We start from the raw sequence: 22418 nt of genomic DNA on the forward strand, positions 1-22418 counted from the left end.
TCGCTGTGGTACGTGCCTGAAACCTCATCCGACACGCATGTGAAACCATCACTGGCCTATTTACATGGGGTGAACCGCTAAGCTTCACAGCCTCCAAATCTGACACTTTTATTTTTGCCTTCCACCAGCCCCTCCATTCCCTTCTTTCATTCCCTCTGTCTCTCGCCCTACGCAAAACAAATGTTTGTGAAAGAGTGGCGGCACACGGTCTTACCAGAAATAGAATCTACGGATGGGAGTGTGGTCTGGCACAACATGAAGTGATAGCCATTAAAAACCTCAGAGGCATGGCTCAATGGTGTGTGTGTGTGTGTGTGTGTGTGTGTGTGTGTGTGTGTGTGTGTGTGTGTGTGTGTGTGTGTGTGTGTGTGTGTGTGTGTGTGTGTGTGTGTGTGTGTGTGTGTGTGTGTGTGTGTGTGTGTGGCATGTTTTTGTGAAATATCAGGACACAAATGTGTATAATGACATGGGTATGACATAGGTATTACAAAAAGAGGGTGAAATATGAGGACGTTCCCCATGTCCTCACTTTTCAAAATGCTTATAAATCACACAGAATGAGGTTTTTTTCACAGAGAGTGAACTGCACAGTCTCCTGTGAGGGTTAGGTTTAGGGGCAGGGGCAGTGTAAGGGGATAGAAAATACGGTTTGTACGGTATAAAAACCATTACGCCTATGGAATGTCCTCACATTTCACAAAAACAAACATGTGTGTGTGTGTGTGTGTGTGTGTGTGTGTGTGTGTGTGTGTGTGTGTGTGTGTGTGTGTGTGTGTGTGTGTGTGTGTGTGTGTGTGTGTGTGTGTGTGTGTGTGTGTGTGTGTGTGTGTGTGTGAGTGCATAAGGGAGTGTGTGAAGATCTGTCAGACCTGGTCATGGACCCAGTTCTGAGTTTTGGCTTTCTGTTTTCTGGGCTTGTGTCGCCCTTAATGTGCCTGTATACAACATGTTGTTGTTGCTTTGCCAGAGCTGTCGCACCCATCACATTAGCTAAGCTGACTTACATGCTAAACATTGGCCGCGATTCTCAAAAATTTCATCTTGTCACAGAAAAAGAACCATTTGGCGTACAGGAGGAGACTGAGGCTACTCCGGCAGGATGGAGCGATTTTGAGGGAGTTTGGAGGTATGGGTGGTCCTGTTTAGGCTGTCATGACTCCTTGTGAGGCTTCGACAGACTTTCCTCAAACTCTGCCACCCAGGAAAAAACAGCCATGCTTATTAAGTGATTTGTTTGATAAACAAATTGATTAGTCCGGATGGGTGAGCCTACAGCTGTTTGATATTTGCTCTGACTCTCTCTGGGAACGTCTTTCCTATGTCTTGAGTCATTTTAGAAGTATCAGCCATGATGTTCTGCTTAATTTTGATAGATGATTTAAGGGAAGATTTGGTGAAATTCGTCCTGCACAAATAAAATTGGATTTTGGCACCAATATCCCACCTATGGCACTGAACACATAATTATGATTCGAACATGACTTGGTTATACGTAATATGACTTTCACGCATAGAGGTCACAACAGTGGACAGCTATTCTTGCGTATGCATGGGTTTTGATGGCTTACTTGCACATCAACCACTACATAGGACACTAGTGCATCATCCTTTACACTGCCACCAAGTGGCAAGCCGTTGTATGTGGACATTTTTTTTTTCTTCAAACAAAGATGGCCGATGGCCAGTCAGAAATGCCAAGTTGCTCCAAAATATCCATCCATTCCTTCAATCCTAGGAGACCCTTGCAGGTAAAAATGTGTGATTACATAATGTATGTTACTTGTAATTTGTTATTTTACTCATTACATCAAGTAATCCGATTACTCCCAACACTGTTCATTTCAGTTGAGATTGAAAACACCTGATCACTAGTTTTTTCCAGTTTGAAAACATCAATAGAGTAGATTTCAGGAAAGCTCATGTTAGAAATTTGAACATGATTAGAATTATTAGCTAACAAGAGTAAATCAACATACTCTGGTAGAGTGGATGGAGCATAAGTGTTTTCTACATAGTCTGAGTTGGGTACCTTCAGCAGAACTTTGATGGAATCATGTTCTCATGTTCTGATATCAAATTCAACTTTTATGAAGTTCTTCTGTGTCTGCTGATCGAACAGGAACAAACTCAATTGTGCTTGCCATAATTCAAGCGGTGTTATATGTTTGTATATATTTTATAGTTTTCACATGATTTTATATAATGTCATTCGTTGGTTTGTTAAATACACACAGTATTACTGTGTTATTACTGTATTATGTTTAATACAGTATATCTTTAGTTAAAAATAAGAATGCATACTGTCCACTAAAGTGGACATCTGAAAATCTCTTTGAAAAATAGAGTATAAGTTCAAATCTTGAAGCAATAAAAAGGTTGCCATAATTCATGCATAAAAGGGTTAAGATTGTCTATTTGACATCAGGTAACATTATTAGCTCTGACGACATTATTTTCTTGTTTGAGTATATCTCTCGTTTTAGTATACACACCAAACTTCCATAATTTGCACCCTGACTGTAGCGTGAGGCCCTTAAACAATAGCAAGGTCTAACAACAGAGCGTAGAGTGCATTTTCCATCTCAATAGCAATTCTATCCATTTTATCTTTGGCCATTGTATATAAATTCAGCCGTACTATGACGTGTGTGTTGCCACAGGAGGCAAAAGGAGCTTAGAGCGCATTCATATCTTGGCTCCTTTCAAAATGTGTTGACGTGTTTGGAGTCCATACAAAAGAGAGGTTTCTGTATGTGAGCGGTAAAGACCAGCGGCCAGAGAGATCTGAACCCCAGCTGCTGTGGTTCTCGTGTCCAAGGAGATCTCTCACTTTTGTTTTCACCGTGAGCTCCTGAACGCACACACATGCACACTCGCCTTTATGAATTCACCAGATTCTCATCTCTCTGCTAAAGTCATCAATGTGTTGGACTGCAAATGAACCAGAGCACTTCTTTTGTCCTTCCACAGGAGACTCTCGGGCAACCACCTGAGACACATCCCTGGCCCCGTGCTCCAAGGCCTCTACAACCTCAAAGTCCTGTAAGTAACGAAAGACAGAAAGAGTGAGAGCGTTTTTGTTTCAGTTAATGCTTCTATGGAAAATAACATTCAGGCTGATTCATTCCGAAAAAGACTTTCATTCTCTGCAAAATTAGAAACAGAACCGCTGACAGGTGATGATTCAGGTTTTGCTCTGTGGTGAATGGTCAGTGAGCTGTTCTTTATGCCTGGGTGTTTGTTGATGTTTTATTGACAGATTGTAATTTTATTGACTGACTTAACCAGTTGATGGCGTGGAAAAGGAAAGACAAATGCCAGGCATGAAACACATTCACGCCAACATACATCTCAAAATTTCCACACAGGATTCCATCCACCTTTCCGTGCTGTCCTGGAAGCTTCAGTAAATGTGCCCTGTATTGTCATCAACAATCCACTGATATTGATATTTTTGATTGCACAACTGAAGAAAATTGCCCTGTCACATCAAATCCTTTTATTGCCCCATAAAGTGAAAAGGTTTGTCTTCATCATGTGCCAATACCGTTTCAGTAATTGTACCTTATTAAAAATGTTTTCTTTATCCGTTACTAGAGTTACATTTTAGTAGGTTCATGAGAAAATTAGTTCAGTTTAATATTTTAACATCCTTTCTCCTGTTTCGAAAACAAGATAATGACTGTCATCGTCAGAGATCTTATTTCTGTGGTCAGTGTAGACATAAAGGGATTGGGTTGGGTATTACAATAGTTACAAATCTTTCTCTGTTTGCTTTCTGTGCTCTATTGTGCTTCGTATACTATCCTATTCAACAACCTAACTTGTCTGAGGCACGAGCACCTGACCCCCTGATGTTTTTTAACTAATGTTCAGCTTTCAATGAACTAGTCACAATCAATATTTCAAATGTATATTTTAAAACATATGAACCACAACTACAAGAAAAGATTGGCGAAAAGGAAGAACAATTGGTGAAAATATGACAATGCCACACAAAACTGAAAGTGCGGAGGGATGAATACAAACTTTGTGGCATTTGAATGACTAAATAATAGAGGCTTGTTCGCAATGTCATATCAAGACTGCTGGACATTTTAAGTCTAGATTCACAATGGCTATGGTGGCACCATGATTTCCTTGATAAGGGCACCCTGTCCACAAAGGAGTATTTATTCCTCCAAACACTGGCAATTCTCTGCTGTGTGGTCAAATGTCAGGAGTTTCATTTGATTGGACATGATAAAGCTGTCTGCCTTGTAATTAAAGCTCAACGTCTGTGGCCTCATGCTCTCACGTTGGAATAATTTGCTTTGTTCAAAGAGCTCAGTGTCATTGTTCTACCACTTCCTGTTTCTTTCGTTCTTTTATTCGATGAGTCCTGTGAGCATGACCTCAGTGGCCCACCCAGGCAGTTTCTCCCCCTCGTTCTGTTTCGTCTTGTTCAGTCTCTCTGCCCCTCCCATGTTCTGATTTAGTCCATTGAAAAGTGCACCACACAGTACCTGAAATCATATCTCTTGACTGATTGATGTCAGCGACAGGTAACCTCATCAGTAGTAAGCTGGACAACTCTTGTTCCCAGGAGCCACACTGTCATTCTCAATTCGCAAAATGGCCTCAGCGTTAACTTTTACAATACAGCACCCAGCAAATTACACATATGGAACTAGTGGTGGACTAGTTGTGATTTTTTTATATTTCCTTAATACAAATAGAAGGCCACCCATTGCCACTGAGATAATACTAGTCTTCCTTTGTAAATTTATTATAAATCACATTTAGGCCCGGTTCCACAGACAGGGCTTAGCTTAAACCAGGATTAGGCCTTAGATCAATTAAGACATTTAAGTAAAATTCATAAACATGCCTTAGAAAAAAAACATTACTGGTGTGCATCTTGAGACAAAACAATGGCATTGACTTAATTGAAGCCTTGTCTGTGAAACCGGGGGATAGTGTTATATTATACAGAGCAGAATGAATTATCTTTCTAATGTTCTTTTACTGTATCTTTGCAGGATGTTGCAGAATAACCAGCTAGAGAGATTGCCCAGTGAAGACCCATGGGAATTACCCAATTTGCTCTCTCTGTAAGTATCACATACTTCAAGTGATCAAAAGCAAATTTGGCCTGTTAGAGATTTACATGGAACAATGGTGTATATTAAAGCAACATTGGATAGGTCCACATGCCAATTGAAGACCTCCTGGTTGCGACCACAGCTTCAAGCTTAACAGCTGGAATAAAACAGATTCACTTGATTCCAATATTGGTCTCATGTGAAATGTTATTTTGCTTAGAAGATGCTCCCCGTCATATAGCAAAGGAAGTCTGAGTGGAAGTGGAGCTGTTCGTCCAAAAAGCATGATGAAGAATTATGTATCGAATATTACATCATAAGCACAGCACAAGTAACAAAACAAATGATTTAGCACCCCTCTATCTAATCTAGCCATGAGATAACTCTTGGCATTTCTCTCTAATAGAATTGATGCAGCCTAGTTATTTATATGCCTATTAGGACCATTAGGCCATTCATTAAAGAACACCCCACCAGGGAGGATCAAGTTTGCAATTTAGGACACACATGGTAGTGGTAAAACAGGTGTTCCTTGGCTGTATAATAGTGAGACGCATAGATTTTGGTCATAGATTTAATTCTATTTTGTATTTTCAATTGCAAACAATGCCATGCAGTTCTTTGCTGAGGAACAACAAATACGGAATCGAGAAAGAGTAAAAAAAGTCATAGTAGTTTCTGTGTGGTCTGTATAATTCTGTATTTAAAATGAATACAATTTGAAAATGAATTCAGCAGATCTGGGTTTATACTTTTTCTATAAGAGCTATTAGCTTAATGCTAACTTACAACAGAGACAAATATGATATTCCAGAGGTCACTCTTTTTGAGGAAGACAAAACGTGACTATGTCACATTTAATATCAGAACGGTGAAAAGGAGGAACCTTAACAGGGCTGTTGGCGCATCTGGAACCCATGAGGAAACCGCCAGACACTGCACACTGGCTCCTGAGCGAGTGCTGGGAGATTCAATGAGCTGTGAAGAGCCCAATTTTCCATCAGTTACTCTTCCCTTAGGTCCAACATTTCCCTCCTAATCGGAATCACGCCCCCTATTCCTAACTGGTTCCCCATGAAAAGGTCAGAATCTAAATATTGTCTGGGATTTTGTCTGGCCTTGTCCATCTGCTCGACTCACATCCACCCCTCGACTCCTTTCAATTATTCCAGTTTCCCGATGCCAGTCAGCATCCCAGAGCGGAGCCGCACACCCACTTTTTCCAAATGAATAATTCCATGTAAATATCCATTCGCTCATTTCCTTCTACCTTTGCAAGGATGTTTTCATTAGAGTCATGGCGTACAAATTTAATTCCTTTGCCACCAACAGAGTTTTTTTCCGCATGGAAGACGTGCCTGGTTCCAGAAGAGGCTCCAGACGTGCATAGACTGTGTCCAGGCCCTCCCTGTAGTGAGACAGAGCTCTGGCATTCGTCCAGCCAACTTACGCTCACTTTCAATCCCCCATAACAAAGAATATGCAGTGATTCAGCTAGGTGCTCTATCCTGAGTTCCCACAAGAGTAGAAAGGCATTTAGTTCTCAACAAACATGTAATTTAGGGTAATGATAAGATGGGGATCGGTTAACCACTGGGGGGGCTATAAGGTTTGAAGTCCACTGGCGCCCGATGTAGACAGAGGGAAGATGAGTTGGGGCAGGATAGAGGATTGGTGATGAAACTCATCTTTGTTTCTTTACTAGAGTCTATACTTGCTACACTCAGCACAGAGCATCCTTTGATGTCAAGACCATCCTTCCAGGATTTAGTCTATGAAAGAAAGATCTGATAAAGGTGAAGTCAAAGCTTAGCAACAATAATACTTACCTTCCTTAAATCAGAGGCAATACAACACCTCTCTATCACATGGGGGTTACCAATGAGATTTCACGCGAATGAGATGACTAAATCAATGTTTACACATGTAATTTCAAGTCTTAAGCCTATCAAATCAGATGATTGAGATGTCATCAGCAAGATATTGGTGTTTAGTTTGAATCACTGCTTCCTAGCTGGTTTGCACAGCATGGAGAACGTAGTCCGAGAATATGGCGAGTTCTTCAAGCCAAATAGCATTGTACTTTGGGTTCAAGTACCTCTACTACTGATGCTCATCGTGCATTGCCCTGAGCTGAATGACTCGTGGGTTGAGGATGCCAGAGGGGAGGTGAGGAGAGGCCAGTGCAAATTAATGTGTGTGAAAGGTCATGGGGAAAAAATGCAGAGGAAATGCTTGCGGCTAACTCCACGTGCTCTGCTGCTATCATACATCACACTTGCTGATCGCTGAGGTTCAACACACACCCCCATCCACTGAATCCAGGGGGCAACATTCATTAGATCAAAGGCTTAACTTGTTGACATAGGAAGGACATTCATCTTGGTTGTGGAGATGTCAAGATTTGTGAACAACAGCCTTGCAAAGAAATGGGGGGATGTTTCACTCAGTTCTTCGATTTGTGAGAGAATCCCAACGTCTGCTCTTTCAATTAATTCCAGCAAACTCTGATATTTTTCACAGCTTTAATCTTAAGTTCAGTTTCTTTGTTTAATTTCCAAAAATCAGAGAGAAAAACAGTTGATTCAATAGTGTCTTAAAGCCTTCCAGTCAGTATGGAGCAATTGCTTGGTGGCTTTAACCAAATCAGCTCAGCATGCCACAAAGCCATCAAATTATCAATCGGTGCTTTATTACACCATATGAGTGCAGGCTAAATGAAAAAGGAATGGCCAATTTTCAAAATGCCTTCATGTGGTTGGATCGAGATCTTTGCCTCGGCAGCCCTTGTACGCCTGGCTTGTGATTGCACAACTTTTCTTTGTATCCTCTGAAACCCACTTGCTGTGATTTAGCACCCTTTCTTTCTTCAAAAGCTTTAAATTCAAAAATGTGAAAATTCACAAAGCAGAGCACTCCACCTGTGGGCTACCAGTGCTTCTTTCTCGTTTAGAGCAGCAATCGTGCCAAAACTCTCATTAAACAAGTCCATGCTGGAACAACTAAAGATAGCTTCATAAAACACTTGCATATAAATCAGTTGGGGAGTGAGACTAAAGCGCTCAGGTAGTGGTGCCAATCCTTACACTAGAAGAACAAAAAAATAGAAACAAACAGGCAACAGAATGATCCTTTAATTATGATATTGTCAAAGCAGAAATGTTGTGACCGCAGACCACAGCCCATACCCTCTTTCCATTTAGCCACAATTGGTGGCTCCTTTGTTCATCTGTTTTGATATACCTCTGCAAGGCGTGGCAGTTTAATGAATGGAATGAAAGAGGTCGATTCCATGACAGGACACTGCACGGACAAGGAGTGTTACCGCTGACTGGGTCATAAATACTTTGGGGCTGGAGTCATGCCAGGTCAGGCCTCAGTATCAAAAAGGTCGAAAGCTAGTGGAAGACGTTAAGTATTTTTTTATGGAGTTTGGGTAGTGCATAATGTCTTGCTAACACAGGTTCAGAAACTTCCTTCAGTGATTCATCTGCAGGGAATGGCATATTACACCAGTCTCTTAATTCTTGCCATTAGTAATTGCTCATTTTAACAAATGTCTGCTGTTGAATTGACATTAAATAAATGCACAAACTTGAGGTGAAAGTTTAACCAACTAGTGACTATTAAACATGACTGACTGCATTATCATTTCTGCACCCTCCATAACCTGTGTACAGGAATAAACATCTGCTTCTGTTCATTCAAAAACAGGCGCCTGGATGCCAACCTGATTATGGAGGTGCCAGCAAGGACCCTCTTGGGTATGCGGTCCCTGCGGCACTTGTGGCTTGATGACAATGCCCTGACAGAGATCCCAGTAAGCGCCCTCAATGACCTCTCCTCACTCCAGGCTATGACCCTTGCCCTAAACCGCATCACCCACATCCCAGACTATGCCTTCAGGAACCTCTCCAACCTGGTTGTCCTGTACGTATCTACTTCCACACAAAATATTTTAACCAAGTTGGATGTATATCTGGATCAGCATGCTTAGTATCTTACCCCAACATATCCAATCCCTACAATCAGAGAAAAATATTAAATGTTAACGTAGATTAGAAATGCTCTTGATCCTGAGTACATCACACTAACCATTGTGCATGTATCGGTGTGAGGAATGGAAACCACGAAAGAAGAGGAAGTCGGAACACGTGCCTTGGTTTGATAGGACACCACAAGAATCCTAAACTCTTTCAATTATAAAGCAGGGAAATGATAGTGTGGATCAGGTTTATATTTAATCCGCCACGTTTACGTTTATTTGAGTAATGTGCACAGCCTAACAGGTGTCATTCCTGAGGTTTGTTTTGATGTTTATTATAACGCTAATGAATGTTTTTTTATGTTTAGGCATCTTCATAACAACATGATCCGGACTCTCGGACAGAAATGCTTTGAGGGACTGCACAGCCTCGAGACTCTGTGAGTAAGATCGTCCCTTCATGAAAGATTAAAAACATGAAAGCATTTCCTGTTTTTAATGCAAACAGACCCTGATCTGTTATTTGATTTTGGCATCCTCATGATATTATTATGGAAGAGGCCGTGGCTATAAATATGAATCAAAATTACTAGCAGACTATCCTGACTCTACTTATGTTCAGTAGTTCATCTTTGTATGAACTATAAACAAATCATTCGTTACACAATACTTGTGCTGTTGAGATATGAACATGTTAATTGCAGTACTTTGTTTTTAAGAAACACTCTTGCCTCTCATTAAAATCTAAGAATTTATGGCAGGCTTTCAGTTTCTGTGATAGAAGCAACAATAATTTCCTGACAATGACTTCAGTGTTGGATGATGTTTTTAGTGTACCATACAAAACTACTCATCCATGTAAGCAGTGTGTTACAAACTATACAGGGGGTCCTTGGGGTTGTGGTTATAAGGCTGATGCCCCTAGTGTTTAATGTTGTTATTACAATAATAATAATTAATAATTTGTTACATTTATTTAGCGCTTTCCTTGGTACTCAAAGCGTTTTACATGAAAGGGGGGTAATCTCCTTAACCCCCACCAATGTGCAGCATCCACATGGATGATGCAACGGCAACCATATTGCGCCAGAACGCCCACCACACACCAGTTTATGGTAGAGAGAAGACTAAGTGATGAAGACAATCAGGATATGGGGATGATTAGAAGGCCGTGGTGGACAGAGGCCAATGGGCAAATTTGGCCAGGATGCCGGGGTTGCACCCCTACTCTTTTTTCCAAAGGAAAACAAATAGGCTACAATTTTTTTTGTGCTTTATTATGTGCTTCATTTTGCCTCTTTGCCTTCATATATTCAGCAAACACGGTCATTGAAATGAGTGGGAAATGTGATGGAAAATAATTCCATTTATAATGTGGATTTCAAGAAAAAAGATTCTTGTCTGAAAACTTGTGTGTTCTATGACTACACTCGTGTGCATTTATATTGGACCATTCAGGCAATGTCAATAGCATGAACCATGTTTGAGGTGGTTGTAATTATATTACACTGGATCAAGTTTTGAAGAATTAGTTCACTTCAAAATTAAAATTTCCTGATCATTTACCCACCATGTCTTTCTTTCTTCAGTCAAAAAGAAATGAAGTTTTTTGAGGAAAGCATACCAGGATTTCTCCATATAATGGACTTAAATTGCAACCAACGGGTTGAAGGTCCAAATCAATGCAGTTCCGAAGGGCTCTGCATGATCCCAACTGTGGAATAGGTAGGAAAAGGAGTGTTTTTTTGGTAAAGGGCTTTTGTATTAGTCTTCGCATTTTCACTTTGTAAACACTGAGGTGGTGACCTTTCCAACGTGATTTCTTAATGCGTGGTGCGTCGCAGAGCAGCACAAGACGAGTAATTGTGGTAAAAAGTATATACTTATTATCTTACTTTTTTTTAGAAAATTAAAACGATCGTTTAGCTAGATAAGACCATATCCCTTGGCTAGGATCGTGTAGAGCCTTTTGAATTTGCATTGAAACGGCATTGATTTGGACCTTCAACCCGTTGGTTGAAATTGAAGTCCATTATACGGAGAAAAATCCTGGAATGTTTTCCTCAAAAAAACATAATTTATTTTCGACTGAAGAAAAAAAGACATGAAAATCTTGAATGACATGGGGGTGAGTAAATTATCAGGACATTTTCATTTTGAAGTGAACTAATCCTTAAATGGACTGCCTTTTTTATAAACATAATACAATTTATATAAATATATTAGTATATGAATAAATGAATAAACAAGTACAAAATATATATTAAGAAACTTAATTGTATGGCTACTGGCTACAATTCTCATAATCACAGCTGGACAATAACAGACATTCTCTGCCAGACTCATGCTGTATAACTTATTATACATTACCAAACATGGTAGATTGAAATCAAATGTTAAATACGCCCAATAAATACATGAGAAATGCGTTTAAAATTCATGAGAAATGTTGAAAGGGGCCTATGAACCAAAGCCAACACATATTTGTAATGTAATGTATGAAAGACATTACATAGACCATGCTATGAAAGTTTGGCTTTAAAGGAATAAGCATATGCTAAAGTCATGGTGGTCTCCAGGATACCGAGAGGTTCACACCTGCTTTTTAACAGCCTGCTGAAGTGCTAAAGATGACGTTTTCCTCTTTACGAGAAGATTTCAGCCTTGAGAATTGCACACACTGAACTGAACACTTCATTTGAGAGCAATCACAGAGGAACCATGTGCTGAAACTCTCCCGTGAAAATTCTGTGGCTTGATAAATTTGGCTTTTGGAAGGAGATTTGATTCAAGGAGAAGATATTTATTGCACTAGATTTAAGCACTTGAAAATGACAAAAACGATACAGTTCGGAATGCTTCTGTAGTGGATAAAGTATTAAACTGGTATGCATGATAATTAAAATGTCACAGAGGTTAAAAAAAAAGGTCCCATAAAACCTAATATGTAGTCATGTTGTATATTGAATGACATTGTAATCACCGCTATAATGATGGCTAAGCAAGAAACTAATCTTCCTGAGGCAAATATTCTTACATGTAACATGACACACTGGAAGAAATCATGCCAGCTGTCTCCGTTCAGTTGCACATATGTGTTTGGGAAGTGCTGAGCTTCCTGAAACAACGGAGGGAAACATATTAGCCTTCTTTAAATCGTCTCAGACATCTTTTCGTGGGATAACGTGCATCTTTTTATTGATGCTGCTGTAATCCCCATCACTATAATTATCTCTGAAAACACATTCATAATCATCAGACTTAGTGGCCACCGCTGTGCTGTTTTGTTATGATGCCTGATGATTTAGCTTTCAAACAGACTTCTGCGTGGTTTGATGAAATGTAAATCAAGGTAACTGACAGCTCCCGTTCTAAACAATGAGGTCTTCCCAGGAAATGAAAGGCATTCCTCTTCACTGCCATATCAAAGTAGTCTCCAAACAAGACTGACGGATGTTCTAAACAAAACCAGGATGTAGACATGGCAGAGCCACATGCCATGGCTCACCCACAGCACTGTGTTCCCAGTCTCTCCATATGCAGACGATTTTATAGGCCGCAAGTGCGAGTGAATTTTCATGCAGTGTTTGATGCACTTACATGACTCACTAGAAGTGTGAGAGCTAATGAATAAAAAGACATTGATTCACATTCATATAAATCTAAATTGCTCATACAACTGGTTATGCAATCCATTTGATTCTCTTGTTTAGTATATTTTTTCGATTTTTGTTCCAACTATCCTGTAGTCATCTACAAGTAAGCCATTCGTAGGTTGATTCACCCAAAAAGCATTTGACACTGTGGCTCTGTGATACTACCAAAATATTGCTGCTTGTTTGAGCATCCTGATTTTGTAGAGTTTGACGCGTTCCTGGGTCAGCATGTTTTGTTGATCCTAGAACAACATTCCTGTTCAAAAATGGAATCCTAACCATATCCAAACTTAACCCTAACTATAAGTTATCCCTAAAATCAGAAAGAAATTATAGGTTATTAACTTTGATGTAGAAGCACCTAACTATGGTTGAATGTTTCACCAATCATTATTACATATTCGGGTCTTTAGCGACCCGGATCTACATCTAACACGGATGGATCTCTAACGGTCGCGATTATATGATATTATCCTGATATTAGAGTAACAATTACAGGAGAATAAAATAAAGCATATTTTGTTATCTTTTGGAACTTGGAAGGGTTCTGAACAGATGTTCTATACCATCATAAATGTCATTGTCAGAGCTCATTTCAGTACATTCAGCATCTGCCTCATATTCACCATCTCAAACATATTCTCAAAACTATTATTTTCAACATCTTCAATATTTAGATCTCTGACAGCTTCTTCACCAGATCCACCATCAGTGACAGTGACAGTAATATTTGACTGTGTTCAGTTCTTGCTCTGCAGTAAATCTCTGAGCCATTTCAAGTATTGCTGATGATTCTTCTATTCTTTTGTTTTCTGCCTGCGGTAACTATGAGTGAAACGTCACTTCATCATTGTGTGTCAGACATTGCCACCTTGTAGAATAAAGGTGAACTGCACTTATTCAGTCATCAGAGATTCAATTATTATTGTGCAGAAAAAATATATTTGCACTGTTACACACCTCGGGTCATTAGCATCAATCTGACTGGTTGAAATGTTGTTCCAGGATCAACAAAGATTATGATCCAGGAACATGTTGCACCTGGCGAAATCAGGTTCTGCAGCATTCTGACCAGCCCGCCAACATTGGTTCAACCAATGGCATGAGTTTGGGGCGGGACTATCTGTGGGTTAGCCCATGTTTGAAAATGTATTATTTTTGCAATTTCATTGGTGACACAAATGGTGCAGAAGAATTTCCTTATATATATATTCACCTCAAATAGGCCAAGTTCAGTTCGCTTTAACACTGTTTTGCAACACAGACACACTCACGCACATATGGACAAACACATGTACACCTACGCACACTGGAATTAAGCAAGTGTTTCGCCCTCTCTGGATGGCGTCCAACGCGGGTCCACCCCTATTCACCAAGCTCACTTCAAACACACTGGCCACCTGCCAAAAACGTTTTTCCCCCTTTAAGAAAGAAAAAAGATTAAAATATATAAACATTTGGACTGTTTTGAAAGCGTACACTTAACACTAAGGGATAAGACATATAATTATGGATATGAAGAGACACATTCAGAGTTGGGTATTGTAACTGCAGGGAGCGGATGATATGACTAAGACCTGGACCTTGAGGAAACAGGGCCAAAAGGCACTTATTAATGCCGCCCAGTCGCCTTTACTGGGCAAAATGGAGGTTTTGTTGGGGAAAAAAAAAAGCTCCTGTTCAATTATAGGATTTTCCCAATAATTATTATCTGCAAAACTAAAAGAATCAGAGATGAAAAGGAACGCTGAGATCCAAGGAAAACAGCATGCAAACTGTGGCCATAAACACATTGTTCTTGCACCTGCGTGTAAGGCCGCTCGCCCTTAGCAACCGCCCGTGTTTTGGTTCAAGAGTGGTTTTTGACACAGGTTTCCTAGAAGGCTAATGAAATGCATACAACAAAAATAATGTATGCAGAGGAGAGGTCACGTCATGTCAGATTAGCTTAGAACAGCTGTCTTGGTCTCCAAAGACGACCAACACGGAAAACCTGCAAGGTCATGGGGAAGGATTTTGACTGATTGGAACCACAGTTCTTAAGCGTTTGCTTATGCTACAGACCCGTAGGATGAAAGATCAAATGAAAAAATCAAAACAGTTTGGCTAATATGTGACGAGACAGCTAATTGTTGTTCCAAAGGTGGTCATAACTTAAAAATGGCTTTGCTTATTAAATCATAAACACTATGCAAATCCTTTTCTTAGCTTGTGTTTTCGTCAGAATCCTTCTGCTCTTATGGTTGATCTCCTTTCTCTAGGGAATTGAACTTCAATGACCTTCAAGAGTTCCCCGTGGCCATTCGCACACTGGCCAAGCTTCAGGAACTGTAAGTAACCGAGACTAACTTACCCAGCATACATGTGTCAGCGTGCTTCCTTTAAAGTGGACCGCTTGGCCTGGCCTCGTGCTCCTTGTAAATCCCGGTTAGTCCCTAGAATGTGGTTCTCAAGCACAAGTTTCCTGCAAAAAAGCAGATGCTTAGAGATGAGCGCTTAAGTCCTTCCTTCTCAAGTATCCTAAAGTGTTTTTTGCCTGCGGGACTGCCCCCCGACAGGTGTTTCTGTAAGATACAAAGGATGTTTACATGGGCAAATGTGAATTGACGCAACCAAATGGCTTACACGTGTGCTTATGGGGGAGTGCTGCACTTTCCCTAAGATAAAATGCAATTGGACTCGATTGTCCAAGGTGATAAATTAATTTTCGGCACCCAAAAAAGACCTTTTAACCTTGTTTATTTAACACGCGTAATTATTTTAGACTGTTTAGAATTTTCGGATTACAATTTGCTGGCAACATGTGTGCCATAAATTAACTTGAGCATGGTTATATTCATAGTGACGGCAGATGATGATGAATTATAAGCTGTTGCAGAGGTTGAATGTGTGGCCACTCCGAAATAGCACGTCAGCGCTACAATTTATAGCCTATACGGAACAGATGCAGTTAGCAAAAGCGCTCCGCAAAGCTGTTCTTGATCGCTGGATTTCCTCATCCTATAGTAGATTGTGTTCAAGTGTGCGCAGATGGTCATATTCTCACTCTCCATACGTCTTGCAGGGGTTTCCACAACAACAACATTAAGGCCATTCCCGAGAGAGCGTTTGTGGGGAACCCACTTCTGCAGACCATGTGAGTATCTTGTCTCAGAAACGACAGCAAAGCCTTTTTCTGTTGACTAAACATGCCTCAATGTGTAAAAGACAGGACATGTTATAGAAGTTTGTTTGACTCAGCCAATGGACCAGGAAATATGTGACAAATATTTGGGTCATTTTACAAAACTGGTGCCTTCTGTTTCCCTCTTTAACATGTTTTAAAATGTGTAGAAGTGTAAATAATGCAGTGCCTTTATTTTTAAATGAATTTAATTTCTTTCTCCTACCCGTATTAGAAAATATATCAATTTTTATTGACAAAAATGGTAACACTTTCCAATAAGTTTTTATTAGTTAAAGCTGCAGTCCGTAACTTTATTTGGTTAAAAATGATCCAAAATCAATTTTTGAGCAAGTAGATGTTGTTACCACTTTTATTTTACATCTCAACCGTTTCCACTTTTCTACATCTCAACCCTGTTAACACTTTTCTTTCACATCTCAACTATGTTACCACTTTTTTTTTTACATCTCAACCCTGTTATCAGGAACAACTGATTTGTTTAATATAAAGTTGATAGAAATATAGCATTCTTTTTTTTATCCTTAAAAAACCTAATAGTGTTAATGGCTAAATGAATTCTCAACCCTATTACAGTAGAGTACAAGAAATGTCATGTTTCAGCACATGTTAAGATTCATTAATTTAGCTGGATATGGCACTTTGTAATTTACTAATGCTTAAACACATTCTTTCCTGAATTCCTCAACCATTTCCACTTTTCTACATCTCAACCCTGTTAACACTTTTATTTTGCATCTCAACTGTTACCACTTTTCTACATCTCAACCCTGTTAACACTTTTATTTTGCATCTCAACTGTTACCACTTTTCTACATCTCAACCGTTTCCACTTTTCTACATCTCAACCGTTTCCACTTTTCTACATCTCAACCGTTTCCACTTTTCTACATCTCAACCCTGTTACCACTTTTATTTTTTTGCATCTCAACCGTTACCGCCTTTCTACATCTCAACCGTTTCCACTTTTCTACATCTCAACCGTTTCCACTTTTCTACATCTCAACCCTGTTACCACTTTTATTTTTTTGCATCTCAACGTTACCACCTTTCTACATTTCAACCGTTTCCACTTTTCTACATCTCAACCGTTTCCACTTTTCTACATCTCAACCGTTTCCACCTTTCTACATCTCAACCGTTACCGCCTTTCTACATCTCAACCGTTTCCACTTTTCTACATCTCAACCCTGTTACCACTTTTATTTTTTTGCATCTCAACCGTTACCGCCTTTCTACATCTCAACCGTTTCCACTTTTCTACATCTCAACCCTGTTACCACTTTTATTTTTTTGCATCTCAACGTTACCACTTTTCTACATTTCAACCGTTTCCACTTTTCTACATCTCAACCGTTTCCACTTTTCTACATCTCAACCGTTTCCACTTTTCTACATCTCAACCGTTACCGCCTTTCTACATCTCAACCGTTTCCACTTTTCTACATCTCAACCCTGTTACCACTTTTATTTTGCATCTCAACCGTTACCGCCTTTCTACATCTCAACCGTTTCCACTTTTCTACATCTCAACCGTTTCCACTTTTATTTTGCATCTCAACCGTTACCGCTTTTCTACATCTCAACCGTTACCGCCTTTCTACATCTCAACCGTTACCACTTTTCTACATCTCAACCGTTTCCACCTTTCTACATCTCAACCGTTACCACTTTTCTACATCTCAACCGTTTCCACTTTTCTACATCTCAACCGTTACCACTTTTCTACATCTCAACCGTTTCCACTTTTCTACATCTCAACCGTTTCCACTTTTCTACATCTCAACCGTTACCACTTTTCTACATCTCAACCGTTTCCACTTTTCTACATCTCAACCGTTTCCACTTTTCTACATCTCAACCGTTTCCACCTTTCTACATCTCAACCGTTACCACTTTTCTACATCTCAACCGTTTCCACTTTTCTACATCTCAACCGTTTCCACCTTTCTACATCTCAACCGTTTCCACTTTTCTACATCTCAACCGTTACCACTTTTCTACATCTCAACCGTTTCCACTTTTCTACATCTCAACCGTTACCACTTTTCTACATCTCAACCGTTTCCACTTTTCTACATCTCAACCGTTTCCACTTTTCTACATCTCAACCGTTTCCACCTTTCTACATCTCAACCGTTACCACTTTTCTACATCTCAACCGTTTCCACTTTTCTACATCTCAACCGTTTCCACCTTTATACATCTCAACCGTTACCACTTTTCTACATCTCAACCGTTTCCACTTTTCTACATCTCAACCGTTACCACTTTTCTACATCTCAACCGTTTCCACTTTTCTACATCTCAACCGTTTCCACTTTTCTACATCTCAACCGTTACCACTTTTCTACATCTCAACCGTTACCACTTTTCTACATCTCAACCGTTACCACTTTTCTACATCTCAACCGTTACCACTTTTCTACATCTCAACGTTTACACATTTATTTTGCATCTCAACCGTTTACACTTTTCTACATCTCAATCCTGTTAACACTTTTATTTTGCATCTCAACCGTTACCACTTTTCTACATCTCAACCGTTTCCACTTTTCTACATCTCAACCATTACCACTTTTCTACATCTCAACGTTTACACATTTATTTAGCATCTCAACCGTTTCCACTTTTCTACATCTCAACCGTTTCCACTTTTCTACATCTCAATCCTGTTAACACTTTTATTTTGCATCTCAACCGTTACCACTTTTCTACATCTCAACCGTTTCCACTTTTCTACATCTCAACCATTACCACTTTTCTACATCTCAACGTTTACACATTTATTTAGCATCTCAACCGTTTCCACCTTTCAACATCTCAACCGTTTCCACTTTTCTACATCTCAACCATTTACACATTTATTTTGCATCTCAACCGTTTCCCCTTTTCTACATCTCAACCCTGTTACCACCTTTCAACATCTCAACCGTTTCCACTTTTCTACATCTCAACCATTTACACATTTATTTTGCATCTCAACCGTTTCCCCTTTTCTACATCTCAACCCTGTTACCACTTTTATTTTGCATCTCAACCGTTTCCACTTTTCTACTTCTCAACCGTTTACACATTTATTTTGCATCTCAACCGTTTCCACTTTTCTACATCTCAACCCTGTTAACACTTTTCTTTCACATCTCAACTATGCTACCACTTTTTTTACATCTCAACCCTGTTACCAGGAACAACTGATTTGTTTAATATAAAGTTGATAGAAATATCAGCATTATTATTTTTTATCCTTAAAAAACACCTAATAGTGCTAAATGAATTCTCAACCCTATTACAGTAGAGTACAAGAAATGTCATGTTTCAGCACATGTTAAGCTTCGTTCATTTAGCTGGATATGGCACTTTGTAATTTACTAATGCTTAAACACATTCTTTCCTGAAAGAATGTAAATATATTCTTGTCAAAATGGAACAGGCACCCGTTTAGAATGATCCATCTTTTTCTTCTCCATTCAGTCACTTCTACGAGAATCCCATTCAGTTTGTTGGCAGATCAGCATTTCAGTTCTTGCCAAAGCTACACACACTGTAAGTACACGTCTATGTGTGAAATGATCACATACACATGATTAAACAGAATAGTTTGGCTTCCGATAAGGCACCTCTAAAGTACCAGTTGGCAAATGAGTATAATTTCCATTTCATCATTGCTTTCATTTTGATGGATACTGTAATCTTGCTCACCTCTTGCCATCACCTCTCTCATAAGTAAACATTAAACTAGTAATTTGTCTCCAAAAACAGCACGTTTCAATTATAACCTCATAAATGCCAGAATATGAGATTTAGCTTTTCATAAAACCAGTGAAAAGTCATTTATCTATCTCAAATTACACAGATAATGCATAAGAATGCTGTGAGTGTCTATTCAGCATTCATTATTTTGATACAGTCTACCGTCTTCCATTGTTGACTTTGGGTAGCATCGCAAGTGTAATCAAAATGATGGAATCAAATAGAATAATATTCCCTCTAGACGATGGAGAGCTAAGTGTGTACGGTAACAGTAGACATCCCTGTGGTTTTGCTGGACGACATCTTCATTAGCAGAACGATCCTCACTAATGAGTTATCTAATCTCGTTTTAGCTCTTTGAACGGGGCCACTGAGATCCGAGAGTTTCCAGATTTGAAAGGAGCCACCAGCCTGCAAGTTCTGTGAGTCTGAGATCAAATGTCCCCATTTCACGCAGGATCGGTTTCACTTAAGAGACTTCCAGAAGTTCTTCCCACCGCCGAGGACAATGGAATAACCGTTGACAAAATAGAGATGCTTTTACTGATCTCTCAGCATGTCAGCGGGTTTCGTACAAGGGTAAAAAAAGATGCTTAGGCAAGGGCATACTGAACCAAGCCCTTCAACATTTACTGGTGAAGCATCAGTGAATATGAAGTGTATAGTTACTGATCCTAAAAGCCACGGAGCATTAAACCACTCATTAGAGTTAAGGGAGAATGGCTTTTAAACTGCTTTTGGTCGCACCCAAATCTTACGCCATAGTTTGAGTCAATGTTGCTGTGTTGGGCTGGTCGGGTTCCTCAAACTAAGGAACATTTTGATAGCGCCACAGACTGTTGTTTACATTTTTTAGGGAAATCATCATGTCTCTGCCTATGAAGCCTGGATAGAAGGAAGTATTTTTACATGGAAAAAAAACAACAACAATAAAACTACACTGCGCCTTTAATGTATTTACCCAGCTTATAGGCAAGAATGCTCTGCCACACAGAAACTTTTATTTATTGTAATTCAATTTTAATTAATCAATTTAAAGGATCTTTGTCTTGTTTACAGTGAAAATATCTGAACATCCTTAAAATACAAGAATGTATTTTATCTTGTTGAATTAGCAGAATGTTTCAATGCTGTAGAAAAAAATAATAATTTAATTTAATCTCAATTTAGTGAATCAATGAGCATTCAGGTTGAAGTGCTAGATGTTCTAGAAAACATGAACACACACACACACTCAGTGTAAACTTTCCTCTTTGATTTTCTCTCAGTACGCTGATCCGAGCTGGACTGACCGGCCTGCCATACGATCTCTGCCACCTGCTGCCTAAATTAAGAGTGCTGTGAGTTTCCTAACACAAATACACACCTGCAACACACAAACACATCTGAAAGCTCATCTCTAAAAGATGCCTAAAGATCCGAACTGGCAAAGGGAGTTGAAATTCACCCTGAGGGATTTGATCTTGATGTAACCACACTTTCAAGAGTTCCTAAAAGCCTCTTTTAACATGAACTTACATCAGCTGGTGGATATTTAGCCAACTTTACTCTGTGGAATTTTTTTTTTTTTAATAATAATTTGTGACCCTGGACCACAAAACCAGCCATAAGTCGCACGGGTATATTTGTGCCAATAGCCAACAATACATTCTATGGGTCAAAATTATCCATTTTTCTTTTATGCCAAAAATCATTAGGATATTAAGAATATTTCCTTCTGTAAATATATGTAAAAAAAATATTAGCAGTGCTAAGAACTTCATTTGGACAACTTTAAAGGCGATTTTCTCAATATTTAGATTTGTTTGCACCCTCAGATTTTCAAATAGTTGTATCTCGGCCAAATATTGTCATATCCTAACAAACTATACACCAATGGAAAGCTTATTTATTCCAAAAAAAATGACACTTATGACTGGTTTTGCGGTCCAGGGTCACATTTGTGCAAGCTTGTGTGTTTAAGAGAAAAAACAAAAAAAACAATTCTTCGACTTTAATCACTCTTTTTAAAATTCAGATGGACAAGTTCAGTTAGAGAAACCCCTGCAGGAAAAGCGAGACTTTATGTAACTGTTCAAATGAAGAATTAGACCTGTGGGCAAAGTAGCTGCTTAATTTGCCATTCTCTCTCTATATTTGCTTATTCTATCTCCAAGGTTTCTTCTTACATAAACACTATAATGCACTAATGATGGCCTTAAAACTAAACTTCAAAGCATTGTACTGACATGCAACTAGGAGCTATAATTATAATGTTACATTAACAAACATGTAAGCGTATATTTCTTAAGACAGGAACAGTATAAAGGAGATGGTGCACTTGTAGAAACATGTTAATGCTCATTTGAGATCATGCTAATTTAAACTAAATAAGCAAAATCGTACCATTATTGTGATTTTTCTTTCCACTTTGGAAAATATTGTTGAAATATAATTTTACAAACAGTTTGTCATTTCACATTCCAATAGACAGAAACTATATGTGAACTGACTTGCCTTAATGGGTCTTTGATAATGGGTCATTGAGGCTCAAGTGTGTCATTTCTGTGCCGCCAGCATCAACAGACAGAGCTAAATAATAATTACGTGATGAATGTATTACTGAGTCACAGACTAGAAGAGGAAAATTCTTACATCAAAATAATTATAACTTTATTTGTGTGTACGTATTTATTCATGTTTTTTTTTTATACATTCGTTTGATATTAAACTACTGATATGGTAAGAATTATTACGTTTTTGTGAAGTGTTAAAAA

The 22418-nt window shown here is 39.0% G+C and overlaps 1 protein-coding gene across 1 annotated transcript in view; it reads left to right on the forward strand.

Moving 5' to 3' along the window:
* Positions 1 to 22418, forward strand: part of lgr6 (leucine-rich repeat containing G protein-coupled receptor 6) — a 109620-nt gene that overhangs the window by 75162 nt on the left and 12040 nt on the right. Inside the window, exons 3-11 of the mRNA XM_079802973.1 lie at positions 2971 to 3042; positions 5022 to 5093; positions 8799 to 9014; positions 9438 to 9509; positions 14987 to 15055; positions 15790 to 15861; positions 19384 to 19455; positions 20016 to 20084; positions 20931 to 21002. Coding sequence (XP_079659099.1) covers positions 2971 to 3042; positions 5022 to 5093; positions 8799 to 9014; positions 9438 to 9509; positions 14987 to 15055; positions 15790 to 15861; positions 19384 to 19455; positions 20016 to 20084; positions 20931 to 21002 — 786 coding nt within the window. The remainder of the gene's footprint in view (positions 1 to 2970; positions 3043 to 5021; positions 5094 to 8798; positions 9015 to 9437; positions 9510 to 14986; positions 15056 to 15789; positions 15862 to 19383; positions 19456 to 20015; positions 20085 to 20930; positions 21003 to 22418) is intronic.

The sequence above is a fragment of the Gobio gobio genome (genome assembly GCF_949357685.1).
Source record: "Gobio gobio genome assembly, chromosome: 21".
Lineage (NCBI taxonomy): Eukaryota > Metazoa > Chordata > Actinopteri > Cypriniformes > Gobionidae > Gobio > Gobio gobio.